We start from the raw sequence: 20134 nt of genomic DNA on the forward strand, positions 1-20134 counted from the left end.
TTAGGTGATTTACAATAAGGATGTTTCTGGGCCAGATGTTCAGCTGTAATTCAGTTTCCGAATACTCGCTGCAGGAATTTAGGGGTGAAATCTGACAGGCTCCTTTGTGCAGAAGTGAGATTGGCAATCACAGCAGTCCCCTCTGGCCTTAAAAATCTCTGAATTTCCTGTTTGTTTCCAGGCACTTGGGCTCAGTCTTAGTGTACACCAAGGCTTGACTTCTTTGATGTTACAAGGATGTGTGTTTTGGCAGCATTAAAATATAAAGTCAAGAGACCCAAATGTTCCCCTTGAAGTACTTTAAATTGTCACATCAATCAGTGTACTGAAGTTGCCAGTGTGAATGTATTTGATTATTAAAAGGGTATTGTTAAGAATGTATTTAAGCATGTAAATTGCAGGATTAAAAATGTTGGCGAATCAGCAACTTCATTGTGATTTTGAGCGACTTAATTTGTCTAGTTCATGCAATAGACTTTAACTTTCTAAATGTAATTAAAAGCATGCTGGCAACTCAAAGCATTTTGCTGTTTTTAAAAAGCTTGCTATTTTTTCAAGTAATGCCTGTTAGTTCTATGAATACTAGGGAGATTGAGGGGTTTCTTCCATGTTTGGTTTTTGGATTTTTTTTTTCCCATTTATTTGCCTTATGATTTTGACAACAGTTTGTGGCTAACTAGTTAGTATTTCTGATGATGACTTATTTTCCTTTTTTGGGAAAAATTTGGGAGTTCATGTCTACCGTCCTGCCCATCGAGGGCATCTGTAGAAATCTCAGTGGGATACTCTCTTGCAGGCTGTGCAGAAGTATTTCAGTATCAGCATTGAGGACAGGATTATCCCTCTCCTTGTCAGCACTTCTTTCTGCTTTGCTATTTTGGATTTGATTAAAATATTCTCCTAAAATCAGTATGGAGACATAGAAACCTGTGAAACAAGCTTTGAAACATACTGATATTTATCACTGGAAGTTGTTGCCAAGCACTGTTTTTTTGACACTGGCCAGTTGTGGATCTTTCTAAAGAACAGTTCAAACATTTTGGGAACTTACCTTTGAAATAGCTCTCACTTCTAGTACCAGTCTTCACATTTCACATAGCTTTTCATGTAATTTACACTTCACCTTGCTGCTTGCTGTGATGCCTGCCATCTTGCTTTTCAAAGTCCAGGCCCGTATAGTTAGGAAAAAAATAGTTTGCTTAATAATAAAAATAATATAACTTACAGGAAGCTTTAATTTATTATGGAAGCGGGGAAAAAAAAAAGTCTTGGTTCTGGTGATGTGTCAGTACCTGATTTCCATTGCCTGATGTGCTAGAGTGAAAATATTTTGGTTTTCTCACTTCTGTGTGTGCTAGAGTGAAAATATTTTGGTTTTGTCACTTCTGTGTGGAGGGCAATGAGGCTTTACCTTCCCAGGAATGTTCACAGAGGTGACATGCTTGCTCGCAGTAGCAGCAAAAAGCAAGGCTGGAAAGGGACTATGGAGTATCCTGTGGTGTTGGATGTGCTCCCTATAGGTATGGGGTGAGATATTGGAGATATTGTATGGATTGGTGCACTGTTGCTGCACAATTAAACACAGGGCTCTTCTATTTGGCTTTTGCTCATCTCTAATTTTGAAGTACACTTAAAGTTTTAAATCAGACAAGACAGGCATGTGACTGTAGTTACAGAATGATTTGTTAGACAGTGCCATTTAGAGATGGAATGAGATGAACAATTTTGAGAAGTAAATAAATTAATTATTTTTGCCTAATTTTTACCTTTTGCAAACTAGGATGTTTCTGAGTAGAACTATGAATGGAAATATTATGGAAATTCTTGAGGAAGGCTTTGCTTCAAAGTAAAATTGTACTACCATACAGAAGAAGTGGAGTTAGGGTTTTTTTGCATGGGTTTGGATGTCTGCTCTCCCTTCCTCCCTCCCTCCCTGAGTTACTTAGCTTGATTTCTGTTAACTCTAAGGGACTGTATTTAGATCTGTAATTGCACATATTTTGGATTCATCAACAGAATAGTTAATAGCAAAAATGTTACTGTAATTCATTCATGTCTTTCACAGTGATGGAAAGAACTAATTAAATCCATGCTCCTCTGTGATGAAGAACAGACTTCAGTTTTGGAGCCCTGCTTGTGATTCACACAGAGATGGCAGGAGCCCCCACATCTGGATGCCTGGCTGCTTCTAGACTAACGCTGTCATCCTCCTTGCACATCTAGCTGTGTCTAGGCAGTCAGAGATATGAGTGCTGGGTTTTGTGCTGCCCTCATGCCACTTTGCATCTCTCAAAGGGAGAGGGATTGTCCCTTCAGTTGGATGAAACCTGTGGGCTGCTGTTAAAACTATCTTGACTTGCCCCACCTTGTTGCCCGTTTATAAAGACGTGCTGATTCTGTAATGGAATAACTTTTTGCATAATTTCTTTTATATTAAAAATGCCTTCCAGGACATGTTTTATTAAGCACATCAACGTCAAGAATTAAAATGTGTGAGTCTGAATCCATGTGGACAACTTCTGGGCCATTTACAAGAATCTGACAGATGTGCTCTGTGAAATGCTGGATTTCGTAGTGGTAATGCTGACTTTGTGGCTGATCTTTTGAAAGGAAGGGGTCTAAAAACAACTCAGCAGGAACTTTGCTTTAAAAGTTCATAAAGGACTGGACAAAGCTAGCTCCCATTCATGCCCTAGTTCACTTTCAAGGAGGAAGCTTCTTTTTAGCTAACAAAATTTAAATTTAGGATCATAACTTCTTGTGCTCAAAAATCTCGAATGTGATTTCAGTCTTCTTACATCTTACAGCAGCAAATCCAACATATTTTGGAAGTTTTCTTTCTTATTTACTTGTAACAGGTAATTAGTATTACAAGATTTTTGTCTTTTCAGTTGCTGAATAAGAATTCTCAAATAAGTATATGGCTAAAAAGGTTACTTCCTTCACTCCAAGTTTTGTTCAACTACCTCTCAGTTTTTACATTTATTTTCATTATGGGAGCAGTGCGAATTTTAGTTATGCTTGCAGACTGGAAAACACAATTTTAGATTTCCAAGAGTTAAACAAACAAGTGTCAGAAAATGACTATCTAAACCCTGCCAATTTTCACCACAAAGCTTTGATTTAAAGATGTCACTGCTTTTATGGCAGTGAGCTTTTTCCAGCCAGACATTGTTTCTGCTGTGAGACAGTGAAGTGTTTTGTCTACCAAAGGACTAAAGGAGCAGGCATTATACAGAACAAGCCTTTGTTATATGCATGCACACTGCAAAGCTAAGTGGACTCTGGACTGGGAATAGCGAAATTTATGCTCTTTTTCAGCCCTGATGTTATTCTGGTACTTCTCAGATGTTTAATGTAGATCCATCCCATTTTATATGCCTCACCTAGGTAGGGTGCCCAGCTTTTTGTCCTGGAGTGTTGCTTTGGTCAGCAGAGAGAGATCCACCTCCAAGGGCATTTTAACACACCCAAGATCTCCATTGCCTTCTGGACAATTGTCATTTTCTCAGGGTATAAAACACAGGGTAACCACACTATAACTCCCTTACCTCAGTTTGATGATGTCTCATTCTCTCATATAAATTTTAGTGGAATAACATCTCCTTATCTGAGATATTTATGAGAGCTGACACTCTGTGTTCTGTGAGAGCTATAAATTAACACTATTCATTATTTTAGGGGAGGGGGAAAGTGTTATAAATTATTGTACTATTAGTCACTGGGCTTGGAAGCAACCACAGTGTTGGTACGAGCACAAGAGGCAGCTGTGCATCCTCTCCTCTGTTCCTGTTAAGTGCGTATTGCACTCAGTAGAAGCAATGGTGTCTTGCATTATAAGCATAATCTTTTTCCTGCTCATCCTCTCTTCTTTCCTTCTGAATTTGTTCCAGATGGCCAAGCTAGATGTCAGAGGGTAACCATGGAGAAAAAGCCGAATTTGTAACTAGTGGCCAAAAGTGATAAAAGATGATTTTGCAGTCACTGCTTCAGCAAAATGAGAAAATCTGCCTTACTCAGATATGCTTATTTTGGTCAGGTCATATCAGGTTCCTGCTTCTTGGAAGTATTTAAGGTCTGTTTCACTGTGGTATCTTCCTGTATTTGCTGTGAATTAACACAGTGCTGAACAACAGCTTTATAAAAATAGAAATAAAGGTCGTGTTTTCTCCTGCCATATTCGTCCCAGAAAGAGCCAGCAAGGCTGCCCTGACATAAGGGGTGATGGCAGTAATAATCAACATACAAAATATGTGAAGAAAACATTTGCTCTTTATTGGATGTGGTCCCGAAGAGTTTTTGGTGGCAGAACTTTGCCAGAACAAGTCAGTGCAATTGTCCCTAAGTCTGTCTTCACTTTTGGGCTGAAGAATTTAATGCTTCCTTCAAAATGTATTTATCAGGGAATTGAATCATGTAGAGTTCCCTGGAAAGAGGGAATCTGGATAGTTTACAGTTTCACAAGCAGAAACCAGTATTTTCTGATTTCAGATGCTCCTCTCCCCTGACTGTATGGGCATATCTTGCATTATGCTGTAGTGGAATAATTCCAGGCTCCTTCTGGTTCAGATCTAGGTGTTGAGCACTTGTTAACACTGCCTTGCAGATGGATGTCTGCTAAGCTGTGCCTTTAACCAAAAAAACCCCAACCAAACCACCCCAACCCAAGGATTGCAAATCTACAGACCCAGTTGTTTAATATCCAAAGTGTAAAATTTATTCTATGTTGTTGCCTGAAGGTGCATGTTGGGTTTTTTTATTGACTCAGAGATTCTAGTATAATACAAACGCTTTTAAATTAAAAATTCCAACGTGGATGTTAGAAGATGTAAGACCATAATGCCTATTTTGCTAATCAATAAAGGTAATTTGATCTCATTCCATTTTTTTTTTTTTGCATTACTGGAAAGCATTTGTGTTACTGAATTGTTTTCTTTCATGTAATATAATGATTCTTTTGTATGAATTTGGAAGTTATTTATTCCTGAACAGGCATCTTTTTCTTAGGTTTCTGTCTCACTCCAGTTTTCACATTTATGTTAATTTTGATACTGAATGTTCTTCTAAAGAAAAAAAAATAGCTGCTGTACTAAGTGTACAACTCCTGGTTTTTACTCTTGCAACTATACATCAAGTTCCACTAGTTTTGTGTCTTGCATTCAATTAGATTGTAAGCTCTTCAAAGCAGGGCACTGATAATTTTGCATTGTTAAGATGTCAATTTACATTTATTCAGCTGTATAAATAAGAAGTTTTTATTTGGCGCGATGTCATTTTGAGGGTTTGTGGCTTCATTTTTCATTCTGTCTTCATATTTGCATTGTTGATTTAACATTAACATTTGTACACCTAGATTTTAACATTGTGACACTTGAAAGGCAGAAACAAGAAGGTCAGGTGAAGCTACTTGTAATTGCAGGGTGTCTGGTTCTGGAAGGAGTCTCAAGGTCCCAGGATCTCCTCATTCTGTTGTCTGAAATTATAAACAGGTCGCCTGTGTAGCCAGGTCACCAAACTGGAGCAAGGATTGTTAATGAACAGGTCCTCCCAGGTTGCCTTCAACATATCTGGGAAAACAAAATTCATTGGAAAAAAGGAATAGCCCTGGTGTAATAAGCAGCTGATATCATCCGTTTCTAGTCTTTTTGTGGTCCCCTGAGGAGAAGTGATGTTGTGGGAAGAATTTGGGTCCCAGAGTGAGCCCCTGAAAAGCACTGGGCTCTTCCTTATGGTGAAGTGTGATACATAAGATTAACAGCTTATACGTGAAATACTGAGTATTCATTCAATATTTAATTGTAGGGATGAGTAGAGAAGACATGTCAGTGGGATTACAGGGGTCAGATAACCATCTGGGGGCTCTGAAGCAGGAATGTAGCTTGGTTTTCAGGATGCTTTCTGATAAATAGAAATGCTGGAGTAAAGTTTGTGAATTTATGCTGAGCCCCTTCCTGATCTTTTATATAATTATCTTATTCCTTGTGTTAGTATAGTTAGTCAAGTTTAAAAAAACATCCAAAAAAATGTGTGAAGGCAGCATTTTACCAGAACAGATGTGTGGTTGTATGTTGTAAAAGCAAGTTTGATGATACATGGACAATAAGGTTACATTGAACTAATCAACACAGATATATGAAATTTTTCTTCGTTTTCTTTATAGCAAGTTATACAAAAAGTCTGATTCTTAACAAATAGGCAAAAAAAGAGAACCCACCGCATCCCTGTTTTGTTGTGTGTTGTGTTTCGTAAAGCTGACAGTTTTTCTGTCCAGCTCCATCCACCAGTCAGTGTTCCTGTATCATTACTGGGTGTCCAACCTGAGCTTATAGGTTGTGTGTTAAGATAAATTTAATTCCAGAAAAGAGAATAAGAGGCTTTGAGAAAGTCAAAAGTATACAAAAGTTGTGGAGGCTGGAACTGTGAAAAAGGACACTGAGCAGGGAAGGGACATGACAAACCAAACAAGTGTAGAAGATGCTGTAAAGGGAATAATGGTGATTTGCTTTACACTTTGACATCTGGATGACAAGTAGTTGTCCTAATTTATAACAAAAAAAGATTGGTTTTATGTAGTAGGAAAAAAACACTAGGACCTTCAAGCACTGAAGTCAGATGGGGAGGGATCTTGTGGAAGTTGTAAGGAGGTTACTAGTGCAATTAAACACCATCTGGGTGTGAGCCTGGGCCCTTCTGCACAGCAGGGAGGAAAGCTGAAGACCTCATAGGGCTCCTCCAGCTCTCTGTGTCTGTTTGTTCTGTTTCTCAGAGTTCAGCTGACACATCATAACATAACTCCTGCCCTTCAAAGCAATCTGACTTGCAGAACATTAAGCCCTCTGTGTTGTATCTGCTCAAATCAATATTCTGGAACAGGAGACTGGTGAGCAAATTCTGCGGCTCCGTGGCAGCTGTGTGGGGCACAGAGACCTGCAATAGCACAACTGCATGGTAACACTGTTCAGTGCAAACCCACTTGTCCTCCTTACTTCAGATTTCCTTGAATTTGGATATCTGGTTTCCCCTTCATATACCAGGGCACGTAATACTTCCTTGTTCTGAGAAATTGGTACTTGCAGTTCTTACAGTCTGTCTGGCCCATTTCTTGTCTGCTGGCAGCATCATGGTCTAGAATAACACTGCTTCACAATGGAACTGTTCCTAAATTGGTGTTCTGCAGGAAAGCAGTTGTGCAGAGAATTCACCAAGGCTACGGTTAGTTCAGGGATGTTAGACTTTTTACAGTTAATGGAGAGCAAGGGCAATTCAGAATGCAACCTCAACTTGAAATATCATTCCTTGAAAGACTCTCCACTTGTCCAAGATTAATCTCCACATGCCATGTGTTGGCCTCCTCGGTGTGCCAACCTGGTTGCTGAAAGCTGAAATCCTAGAAACAAGCCTGCCTGGTATTCCCTTCAATGATTACCCCCCTCCTTTTTCTGTCCCCTTGTTTTCCCTAGCAGGACAGAAGATGGGTTTGTGTGCCATGCATATCCTGAGGAGCTGTTATTTTTAACCCTTTTGCTTGTTTGTTGTGAGTGCTCTCCACACTGGGTGGTTGTCACATACGTCATGCCTTATGCTTCTTCCTCAAGGTTGTACAACCCATATGCTGCATTTTCTGGATAGTTGTTTAAAGTCCTCTTAAAGAGATGAAGGGCCCAAGATGCTGGGAGTTTTCTGGTTTTTACACATATTCCCTGTCTGCTTTTCCTCTGTGCAGTCTGCTAGATTAATATGTGTCTCATATTAATGTTTATATGTAAATATTTTATGATTATCATTTGTCTAGTAGTTCTCAAGTCCTTTGAACCATGGGAGCTTACAGCTTGTGTTTTTCTCAACATCTTAGTGTACTGTTTCTTGAAATTCTTTCTAAAATTTAACTGCCTTTCTGCTCTTTTCCTCTGTGGGTACTGAGTATTTTGTATTAGCAGAATTTATTCCTTTGTGTTTGCTGTTCTGTGTGCAGATCAGGGAAGATAAATGAGATTACTGATGGATTTGACTTGGATCAGTCCCAAGGCAGGTTGCCTGGAAAGTATTTACTGCATTCCCTCCTGCTGATCTGTAACAACTCATTTTAATATTTTGAGAATTCCAGACCAGAGAATCAAATCAAGACATCTTTAAATAATGGAGGCAGGGAACAGTGTTTGCTCCTCTGTCTCTTTTGGTCATCTAAATGAGGGCGTGAACTCTCCAAAATGAAAGTAGTTTTTGAGATCCTTTTTCTTCTAAAGTTATCAAAGATCACTTCCTTGCTCCCTTTCGGGGTGCTCAATTTCGCACTTCTATTTTGGCTCTTGTGTTTTTTCTCCACCATTCTTCATGCCTTTTCCTGCTTCAGTGCCCTACATTTTCCCAATTCTGATTCTCAAAGATCTGTAAAGTGTCTCCTGAAATGTGTTGGCATTTTCTTCTTTTAAAATTCACCTCTAGAACAGACTTGGCAAGTCAGAAGATAATTGAAATCCCTTTTAGGAAAAAAAACATTAAAAAAATGAAAAAAAAAAAATAGAAATTGAAATAAAACCACCCCTTCATCTTATCAATTCAGTTAGGGTTAGATCTCAACTAATGTTAAATGCCTCTCACCAATGAAACCTTATTTTTCATTGAAGTTGACATTTTTCCACCCTATTGCACCCCAAAAATATTTTCATTCACAAAGTCTGATGCCAGTGGGAGGAAAAAAACATAAATGTGTTTCTAAACTTAGCAAGAGGCTGTGGTAGACTTGGTTCCCTGAGAGGCAGTGGCTGCCTGATACTCCCTTGTGCTGGTGCAGGGTGCTGTTAACCAGCTGAGTCTGATTTCTTCCACGTGCAAGGCAGAACTTGCTGAGTTTGGAATTGTATTGGAATTTTGGAATTTTCATTTCTTTCTCTCCATCTTCTGAGCTACCTTGCTTCATAGCAGGAGATGAATGGCAGGATCCTACTCCCAAGAAAAGCAGCAGCAGCTCTCAGCAGACTGGGGGTGTTCAAAGCACAACAATTTGATTGCAAAATCAGTAACTGGTCCTGGCCAGTAGAGTTCAGCCTGTATGACTTTACTGTGGCCAGAAGGAGCTCTAATGGCTTGAAAATAGCCATAAATTTGTATATAGGGCCTTAACAGCATCTGCTTGAGTTATGTGGCGTTTCCATTATCTGCTCCTTTGGTTTGAGCCATCATCCTTCAACAAACCCTGGACTGAAAATGGAGCTGCTTGGAGACTGGTTTTTGAATCACTTTTACTTTCTCATATAGTTTCAATTAATCTTGTTAGTCAAACCTGTTCCTAATTAGTTATTGAAGTTTATGGATAAACCTAAATTATCCAGGTGTAGTATATTTAGTTAATCTGAAGGATAAATGGTGTGCATAAACACCTGGGAGATATTTAAGAAACTTGTTTCTGGGGTCTGGCCTGTGGTGCGGTGTGTGACCCGCTATGTGCAGGCAGGGCTGTGTCATCCTCAGTCCTATATGATGGCACAAAAACTTTTTAATCAACTCAACTGTCCACACCAGCAGAGTTGCAGATGTTTCAGCTCTACCAGGACTCTGCTGTAAATGCTGCAGTGAGTATGGTGTCTCCTTGCCTGCAGGGAGTTTCAAAGTGATTCTAAAAACATGCTTGCAAAACATGAGAACATAGAAAACATCACCAGAGGAAGGGAGTCATTCTGCTTCAAGCTACTGGTTAGTATTGCAAGTGGAATCCAGGTCTCAGATATGGACCCTGAGAAGTAGATGGAATGAATTTTGGCATTATTTTAGCAAAGTAGATGATAAAATTTTTGCGGTATTTTTTAAGTGTGCATAATTACAAAATTTAGTCTTTCATACGTGTGGCTTACATTTTAAGAGCAATGCTTTAGGAAAACAATTTATTGGTGAGAATTTAATATCTCCTGATATATAGTGCACCTTCCTCTGTATGTTCTTGGACATATAGCTTCATTTCTTTTTGACAGTATCCCCAGAAAACTTTTTGTCTGTAAGATATACTGAAGTTATGCTTCGTTAAAATATAACTTGGGTTTTTATTGAACTTTAAAAATCAACTTTACAGAAAAATCTATACAGTGGGGGTACTATAATGTGTGGTGTATTGTGTAATGATCCCATCTAGTATAATAACCCTGAGAAAAGGGTTTGCATCTTCTTTGATTCTTACATAGATGAATACATTAAGCAGAGACTCATTCTGTAGAAGAAAAATTGAGTAATTCCTTATATGATAAGAACTTTAGATTAATAGAGGAAGGGAAGTTCTGTGAGAGAGTCCAGTAAACAAAGTTACTTGTAGTTTTATGTCCATATTACATATCTCTGATTTGCTGTATTGTAGCAATTACTCATTCCCTGATCAGTAACAAACCACAAACATTCCTGAACTGCTTAAAAATTGTGAAGTGATAAAGCAATAAAATTTACACAGTTGTGAGTTAGTTTGGGTTAACTGATAACTACTTGGAAAAGATCCTGTAGGACTGAAAAAGCTGTTTTTTTTTTTTTTCCTTACAATTGTATTAAGATGGTTTGAGTATGATTTATTTAAACAAAACAATAATGCATTTACTGACTGTAAGAACATAAGCGTGTTTTTGTAGGACTCTATTTTCTGAATGGTTCTTATCAAAGTCCTCTTCCAAAGCCAATAGGATCAATTCAGAAATAGTGTCATAAAATACAAAGAAGCAGTAAAAAAAAAAATTAGATCTGTGTCCAGCAGGCCTCATGGGGCACAGCTGATGCTGACTTTTCAGTGCTCTTTTGTTCACAGACAAAGGACCTACTCAGGATCCACATAGAGTCCCACCTCTTGGGATATTAAATTGTGTGTTCAGTGGATTTGTTGTCTTGCTTGGATTTGGCTTTGGTATCAGTACTGGAGACTAGTGATCCCATAGGACAAATGTTTTTTTGGTTGCATTTCTGATATACTCTGTGAGGTACAGGCTGCTATGAATTAACTGTGTGGTTTATTGAATACCATAATATTACAGTGATCCAGTCCCTCGGGAAAGTCACCAATCTCTCATTCTTCTTGATGAAAAGAATGTGTGGGAATTCAGATTCAGAAACTTCCACTTAATTGGGTGGCAGGGAATATGGTTCTTATTTGAGTATTGTGCTGCAGTCCATTCTTGCAACCAGATAGTACTTAAGCTTTGTAGCTGCAAAAGGAAAAAAATACTGGATGTCCTCATCTGTGTTGGGTATGACTGGGAGTTGACAATGGTTATTATTTTGGGGAGAGTACTCAGCATTTTTCAGCTGAGCCATTTTATTACATTATTTCCTATTGCTTTGTGTTGTGCAGAGGTAGGAATGTGCTGTGCTGGTGTTGAAGAAGATTGTGCCCCAGCATGCTAAATACTGTCAAATCTATATGAAAGTTTAGTTCTGAGTAATTTATAAACAGGAGAGTTCATCAAGAAGGGGGAAAAGTTCTTTTTTTATAAGCCTAACCTGGTAAGAAACTGACTGGAGATTCAAGTAGTCTCCATAATTCTCTTGGCTTTTCTGGAGTACTCCAGCAGTAGTGTTTGCACAGCCCCCCTCCCTGACATGCTGAAGTAATCCTTGGTCAAGATACGCCTGGGTATCCTGATTGAATCACCCAGCACATTGCACATTATTTGGAAAGCTAGATACACTGCTGCCAAGTGAGACTGTGCAGGAAAAGGATGCAACTCCATGCTGGAGCTTAGGGATGGAGTAAAAATTAATGTATCCTATTAAAGCTAGAGAGGAAAATTAGGCAGGAAGATCATCACTTGATCTGGGATTTAGATTTAGCACTAGAGCTGTACTCTGTTGCCAGTTGTTTAGTTTGTAGAGTTTAGGATTCTTGTGGGGTCAACAAAAAGTAGCAACAACAAAAAATAGCAACTTAAGTAGTCTTTGCATCTTCATGAATTGAAAAATAATACTTCAAATGAAAATAACAACTGCTCATATCCTTAAGGGATACTACTTTTTGTAGCATTGTACCTTTAAAAATACAAGCTGTACACTTTAGGAAAGGAATGATTAATAAAGGAGGGAATGTCAGTATGCTTCACCAAGTCACTAAGAAAGAGAGTGTGATATCCCTGGTGTGAAAGAGGCATTCACATCCCTTTTTCCTGGTTTGTCAGTCTACTCTTAAAACACATCCTCAGTACTGGATACTTTGCAGTGGTTTTCCACCACTCTGTGGCTTCACTTTACTAGAAGTAACCATGGATTCATCACATATGCATGTCTGTACTTGGGAGAAGGTGAATTACTGATTCCAACCCATGCTTTTCCAACCCATGGACTAATTATTTTATTGAGGGTGGCCAGAAGGTTCAGTGTATCAATGAATGTGCAAGTGTCTCAGGTGGGTCAGGCACGGTCATCATGAGGTCTGTAAAAGATGTAATTGGGGTTTTAAAAGCAAAAGAAGCTGAGCTTACATGCAGAAGTAGCTCTTTGTACCCAACCATAGCCCACTTGGATCCAGGGCTTTGTTTCAAGCCTGTGCTTTTGGTTTGGATGACTTGATGGAAGCCCAGCTGAAGTATTGTGATGTGGCCTTAAAAGAGCTGATCTCTCTCTCTTTGTGTGGGTTGTAAGTGGTCCTAAGTGCAATTGCCTAATCCTTACCTGCCCCAAGGACAGCCATCATATAAAGGAGTTCCTCTTGGAGACCCCTCAAGGGGGGATCAAAGCAGAGAATTGTGAGCTCCTCCATTATAATGGCTAGACTGCTATAAAGTGTTCCCTAATCTTCCTATGTGATATGTACATAGGTTGGACTCAATGATCTTGGAGGTCTTTTCCAACCTTAATGATTCTATATATGTACATACATGTCTGTACACATATAAAAATGTTTAAATAATATTCCTTTTTATTCATTATGTTTTTTATTTATCTGATAAAATGCTTGTGACCAGGTAGAATTTCTGTGAGGAGAAAGAAAAAACATTGCCTCTTTTTAGACTTTATTGATTTATTAAAATTTCCCCCTTTTTAAATTTGAGAATTTGATCAGATTACAGAATCCAAGTCATGTATCTGCCCCAGTGTGAACTCATCTGGTTGTCACTTCCCAAGGCCTATAATGCAGGGAGTCTTCAAGACCCTGAACAAAGACAGTCAATCTTTATACAGTTAAAAAGGAGCAACAAAGACAGTCAATCTTTATACAGTTAAAAAGGAGCTTTATTTTAGTTATTTAGTAAAAAAGAATTATAGAAGTGATTTTCATTGCCTTTCCAAGCATCTTACATTACTTTGCATTTACTCTAACCAGAGGAATCTGACCCTCTCCTAGTAATGAGACTTTCATTGAACTCTAATGGGAGAAGTTTAGATTGAGGCACTTGCTTGTAATTATTAATTGGGAGGAGAGAGGGGGTTTAAGTGTTTGGGAATCTTACTGAAAATAAGGTGGCAATACAATTACAAAAGCATGTGCCGATATCTCAGTGTCATACATATGCTCATGTACGTTTCTGGAATCTAACTGTGATGGGGGAGAAGGACAGATGAGGTCGGATTCTCCATGTTCCTCTGTTTTCTTCTCTGTAAGATGGTGATGTTTGGATTTCATGCAATTTTGCATGCTATTTGTGCTCTTGGCAAGTGACTGCACAAAGATAATAGCAGCAGGAGAAACAAAGCTCTCCTCCTCTGGGCTCTTACAGAAAGGCTAGATTGCTCTCTTTGAGCCAGCACATGGATGAAAGTCTGCTATCAAAGCCTCATTTACCAAAGAGGTAGATAGCAATTTTATGTATTGAGGGAATAGAAAAAAACAGCCTCACTCTTGGACACCTGCCTTTCAGATACATATTTGTCAGTCAGAGAAGTGAGTGCTGCAGATGCAAAGCAAACACTTTCATGTCTTCTCTGAATATGTTTTAAGGCCAGTTTTCCTGCATGGGTTTCTATAATGGTTATTGTCTATAATTTTGTGGCTTCTGCAAGTTGTAATTTGGTCCTGGCCCTATAGTTTCCAGATGGCTTTGGATAAATGGAAGTTGAGCACTTGTTATAGATGCTATTCCAAAGATCGTTTTCCCATATGCATATGTTTGTAATATACAGCTAGTGACAGGAAGCAGTAACATCACCATCCCTGGAGGCGTTCCAAAGGCATGGGGATGTGGCACTTGGGGACGTGGTTTGCTGGGGAACATGGTGGTGCTGATTTAACAGTTGGACTCAATGATCTTGTAGATCTTTTCCAGCAATAGTACTGTTACAATTCTATAAACACTTCCTGTAAATGCTGCTTATCTGTGTGAACAGTGTCTCTCAAAATGTGTAGTTAACATTTGAACACTTAGATACTTTTCAGAGCCAATAAAGACATTGTGCTGGTTTTGTTTTTTCTTTATTTAGATACTGACCGAGCTTTAGTACTGCTGGAAGAATATTGCAAAAAACTACGGAAGCCAGAAGAGCAACAGCTGAAAAAAGCCATCAGAAAGGTGATGGGCATCTTTAAGAGCAGCTTGTTTCAGGCACTTCTAGGTAGGTACTAATGTTTAATACTAGGTGCAATCTCTTGGAGGCCAGAGCTAGGTCAGACCTAGTAACTCTTTTATTTGTGTTGATGCTGAAAAGCATGTAGAGATGATCCTTACAGGTTCTCTGAGCAGAAACTCAATGTACTGATATTTTAAAGTATTTTCTTACTTGCAGAGAAGGAAAGTAACAGAAACCTAAAACAAGTTAAAGTATTGAATAATTACACCTAAACCTTGCTGTTTTGTTTTATTTAATGGAAGATACAGAATCAGATATAACTGTTTATGCAAAGCTGAAGATGAAGCCATCTTCACAGGTAAATGGCCAAAGTTTAATTGATTTCACTGGCACCAAGTAGCATTGAAAATGTTTGTGTCTTTTAAATTATGCTTTTGTGAAAAGTGTCAGCAGAGAAACTCAAAACCGAGTTAAGACAATTGTTCCAGGACACAGTTTGGCAGAATGTTCCCATTCATGTGATGTCACAGTGTTCAAATAGATGTGCTGGTGTATCACTCAGACTTTCTTCCACTTACTTGAAGATCCCCATTTCATCTTGTAAATGATGTTAAAATCAAGTGCTTGTTGTTTTGGAGCTTTGTATAAAGCAACCTCCATAAGTTATTATATATAATATTATCAAGGTCGTATATGTTTGCCTTGGCATTCCTTTGTTCCTTGTGCTGTGCCTGAGCTGCCAGTGATGGGAAGTGGTGACTGCAACTGTGCATCTCCCTTGCTCTACCTCCCTCTGCCCCCTTGCTCACATTGCATGGCCCTTCCTTCCCACACAGATACATTTTGTGAGGCGCTCATCCCAAGGGTGCATTTCCTACCACAAATTATGTCTGTGGAAGCACACATGCCTTCAACTTATGGCTGTTTGAAGCCAGAGTATCAACTGTGTTTCTTGCAAAGCTACAGTCAGGACCAGTTATGGAAAAATTTTGATTGTGTCATAAAAGTGGAAGCACATCAATAATGCATTATTACTGTGAAGACAATGGAGGCCTGGGACTAGTTTCAGGAATTCCTGTAGCATTTGTAGAAAGTGTGTATTACCAGTCTCTAACATTTCCTGCAAATAGAATTTATTCATGTTAGTGCTATTTTACTTGTAACTTTTCTTAGCTTCTTTCAGGTTATTAGCTTTATTTTATAAACTCTACATAATTTTAATTGCTCTGTGTGCCTTAAAAAAGGAAAGGGATTAATAATTGAATTTACCAAATAGTTGTAAATAGATTTGAAAATAAGGAGAAAAAAAAATTGTACCTTTCCATATTGTTTTTATGAAGGTGACTATGGATATAGAAATGTGTACTGAAGAAATACACTATTCGTAGAAGTGACATTAGCTGTACATTTACTCCTGCACTATTTGAAGTAATTAGAATACTTCAGAGTATTGTAGCAACATGTGTGCTTTGTGTGTGGCTACACTACAATATCTGTTGATGTATTACACATGTTAGAAATGAAAAAGTGATTATAGCTACAGTAAGGTTGAATCCAAAGAACAACTTACATCCTTTGATTGCTGCAATAACAGATTGAGAAGCATGGTGTTACAGAAGTTAGCATTTTGATTTGTGGGCCTTTAGATGTCTTTCCTTTCTTCTGAAACACTTCCTTTTATAGAAGAGATTTGGGAATTGTGAGACGTGTTCAAAGTTTCTCATTATTACATTTGGTTTGTTACTCCTCTCCATGAGAGGAGACATCCCACACACTTTAAGTGTGGCAGATGATGTTATTGCACAATCAATGAGATTCTTGCATAATTAGTATTTAAAAAGACCCTCACTTCCATAACATCTGGTTTAGCTTCATGGCATAGATTCTCTATTCATCTATAAATTAGACCACCACACAAAGGAATACCTAAGGCAGAGCTTCTGGTCTCTTCTTAAGTACTGTACTGCTAATCTTCCTATGTCTTTTATATTTACAGAATGTCTAATGGTCTTGAAAGTGTCCATTTTTCTGTGCCTGATCTTAATGAGACTTAATTTCCAGACTGTGAAAGTTCATTGCTTTCCAAAGCTCTCTCTCAATATATATATACATATAGCTGTCAAATATTGGTTTTATCCAGAATGATTGACCTTTTGAATATTTAGGCTGTAACTACTAATGAAAAATGTGATTTTTGTACAGAACCATTAATCTGGATGCAGAGATGCACGTTCTTACCAGGAATAAAGTTAACATAGAATTATGTGCCAAATTCAGTTCTTGTAGGTCCCATGGCCTCAGTGGACTTTGGTTCCTTTACAAATAAATTTATCCATTGTAGCCATCTCTGCCCTTTTAAGTTTCAGTTCTCATTAACTTCCAAAAGGCTTTAAAAATCTGTTGGATGTCCTAAACTGAGTACAACAGGAACAGATAAAGAAAAATAATAATATTAGTCAGTTTTCAAATCTCATGTTGTCTAGTTCCTTTTTATTCTCAAATTTGTGCTTGTGTGATTATGCTGATTTGATTCAGCCATCTTTGAACTTGGCTTCTCAATGTGTGTCTGACTATTTTTATCTTCAATTTGTTTCATAAAAATTAAATGTGGACTACTGAACAGTGGGGTAACATGAGAAAAAGGAAGATTCAGTATTTTTCTTGCATATATTCTACACATGCAAGAAGCCACCACAATCATGTAAGGAAAAGTTCTGCAAGTGATTTACAGAAGGGTTATTGAAGGATTGTCTTTTTATATTTTAATTAGGATTTAAAAGCATTCCCTTCTCCCTTTGGGCTGTTCTTGTTCCTGGACCTCTTGCTAGAGTGGCTGTGCTCAGTGACAGCTGAGTTAGTTGCTAAGAGGCACATTTTCAAAGTGACATGTGGAACTGCAGTCTCTGGAGTCCCACTTACACTCCAGTGGCCCAAACACAATGCTTTGAAAATCCAGCCCTAAGAGGAGGGAGGAGGAGCAACTCTTCAGAAGGAGCATGCTTCAAGGGGAAGAACGTGAATTTAGATATTGACATTACTCTGAAGTTAATTCTAGATTTCATTCTCCAGGAGGATTTTACCCACTCTTCTGTGGGCAGTGAGGAGTTATGCTGTTGTTGGGACCTTGTAAGGATTTTTCTTTTTGTAGGTTCATCTTTAGGTAGCTGATAGTAAAATCACAAGGTTCTCTTAAATTGTAGCACATGTGCTGATGTGAACATTTTTAAAAGGAAGAGGAAATAAAATCTCCAAAAATCCAAATGTTTCATTTGTTGGGATTGTCTCAAAATGGGGCATCTTGGAGATATCTTGCTGAGATAAAAAAGGGAAGTCATGAAAGAGAGTAATAATATTCATCTGGATGTGTTAGAGCAGCCAAAAATTTCTCATTCTAGTTCTGTTCTTTAGGAAACTTAATAAATTTTAATAATGCAGTACATAGTTTAGTACAATTTATTTGGAGAAACCTCTGCTACATATTTGTCTAGCCTTCATTTCATTAAGAAAAGTGCATGATTCCAGAGCTTAGAGGGTGGTTCTGTGGAATGAGAATGGATAAAAGAGGTTTATGTCAGGGTTGTTTGGGGTATTTTTGTAGATACATCTCCATAAAACATAATTTTGTTTCTAGTAGGAATTAAAGTGCCACAAATAACTGTAATCATCTTATGCAGTATTAGGTAAAAACTAATCTCCATAGGTTTTTCTAAAATTCGGATAAACCCAATCTGCACTCAGTGACGTATTTCCTGTGGACTTTGAAACCACGTCTCATGTTTTTTCTCATGCTTGTGTAACTTTGCCTGAATTTTAAAATGCCATATTTCTAATTAAAATATGCATCACCTTTTGTTTTAAATGTTATTGTACCATTTTTTTCAAAATAGGGCAGATATTCTGAAACTGCTCATCTTAAAAATTGCTGTAGCAAGCATTACTGTTACAGAATTTACTCATCCTCTGTGTCACAGCCGGCACTTGGAGACTTAGGATACAGTGTTACATTTCCAGTGGGCTGGCTTTTTACTCTGTTCCTCATCCCGCTCACTTTTAAATAAACCTTGTTATAACAATCCTTTTTAAGAGTGATCATGTCTTAAACCAAGTCAAAAAGGAACTCAGATGATTTTTCTGCGATCTCATATTGCTCTTCTGTTAAAAGATTGTGTAAATGGAAGTGGAAGTATAATTCAATAGTATTACATTAGTCTCCAAAATTCCAGGGATCTAGTTAAATCTTGCATTCTTCCACGTTACTGGAAGGTGCCTAGGACAGATTGAATATGTAAAGAGGACATTTCAGAGATCCAAAGCAAGTTTCCCTTTAGTTTAATTATTTTAGGATATATGTATCTATTAAAAATAGTGTATTCCTTGAGAAATGCAAGTATTTATTATAGCTAGCATGAAGCAAGCTAAGAGCTTGATTTCCTATGAATTTGTCTTGCTTTGATTGACCTCAGTGTCTACAAAGTTGTGACCTGGGATTGACATTTCTTTTGTACTTAGGGCCATGGTTAAATTTCTGGATAGTTTAGATATGAAAAAAACTGGCGAGGAACCTATCATAGGGGTAATGATGGAATGTTGGAACATGTCACTGTCATAAAAAGAAAACTAAGAATAAAAAATGAGGAAGATTTAGATAGGCATAGCCAGGTATGTCAACTAAGAATAATGATGAAAAATGGCCCCACATTGCATAGGCTTTAATGCTGAGAAGAATAATTATACTGTTGGCCATATCGTGGGGAGAAGAAAATATAGGAGATTAGTGTAAGGCAAGGGCAAGGAATTTGTTTAGACATGTTGTGTTTAAGGAGAAAGTTTTTAATGAAATTTGAGAAGAGGGGGAAGGAGATGGGTCGGGACTGGGGAATATAGATGTATGAAAAGCAGGGCACAAGATAAGAATAGCAGACCTGCATCACAATCCTGGGCTGGAGATGGGGCCTGTACCAAGTAGTGTGAACAAGAGTTTGAGAGGCCAGAAAATGCAAAAAATAGAGTGCTGGTCATACATGGTAGTGCTGAGATTTGCACAAAACGCATAGGAATAAGCTATTAAATAATGAAGGTTATTACTGTCTGGTCCTGTGATCTGTCTTTAAGAAACACTGCTATCATATTTTCAGGCTTTTCTTCACAACCACCAAGACCTCTTTTGTACTTTTTTTCTTTGAGCAGACATTTAACATTCATGGCACCACAGAAAACAAGGCAATGTCTAATTCCACAGGGTTCCTGATAAAGCTGCTAGTATTGAGGAAATGCAAGTGGAGAATTTGTTTGACAGTCACCTTTCTGAGGTGAGGCGATGGTGACTGTCACCACTACCTATCTTTCTCAGTCCCTAGGAAGAAGCATGTATCAATACTCAGTGCTGTCTCAGTGTTTTAAGGACCAGAAGGACATGAAATGAATTGCTGTGCTGGGAAACTTTTCAACAGGAAAGCACAACTGGGTGTTGCCTATTCATACTTGCCAGGCTTGCTCTCAGTAGATGGTTTTTATCCCACTCGTGTGTTCTGTGTGCTCAACTACTTGCAGTGCTCCTGGATGTAAGGTTGCTTGTCTCCTATGTCATTTCTCTCTAGACTTACTCTCAGTGAGCTGGTTTCTGATCATGTCAGGCTGTTTCACCCACAGTAACAGCACTGGATTCCTCAGG

At 38.2% G+C, this 20134-nt stretch overlaps 1 protein-coding gene across 3 annotated transcripts in view; it reads left to right on the forward strand.

The window, feature by feature from the left end:
* The window catches only part of DLG2 (discs large MAGUK scaffold protein 2), a 985669-nt gene that overhangs the window by 3188 nt on the left and 962347 nt on the right, over positions 1-20134 (forward strand). For all 3 annotated transcript variants that reach the window (XM_059492069.1, XM_059492046.1, XM_059492054.1), the window contains exon 3: positions 14377-14508. In XM_059492069.1, the coding sequence (XP_059348052.1) occupies positions 14377-14508 (132 nt within the window). The remainder of the gene's footprint in view (positions 1-14376; positions 14509-20134) is intronic.

Source organism: Ammospiza nelsoni, chromosome 2, assembly GCF_027579445.1.
Source record: "Ammospiza nelsoni isolate bAmmNel1 chromosome 2, bAmmNel1.pri, whole genome shotgun sequence".
NCBI lineage: Eukaryota > Metazoa > Chordata > Aves > Passeriformes > Passerellidae > Ammospiza > Ammospiza nelsoni.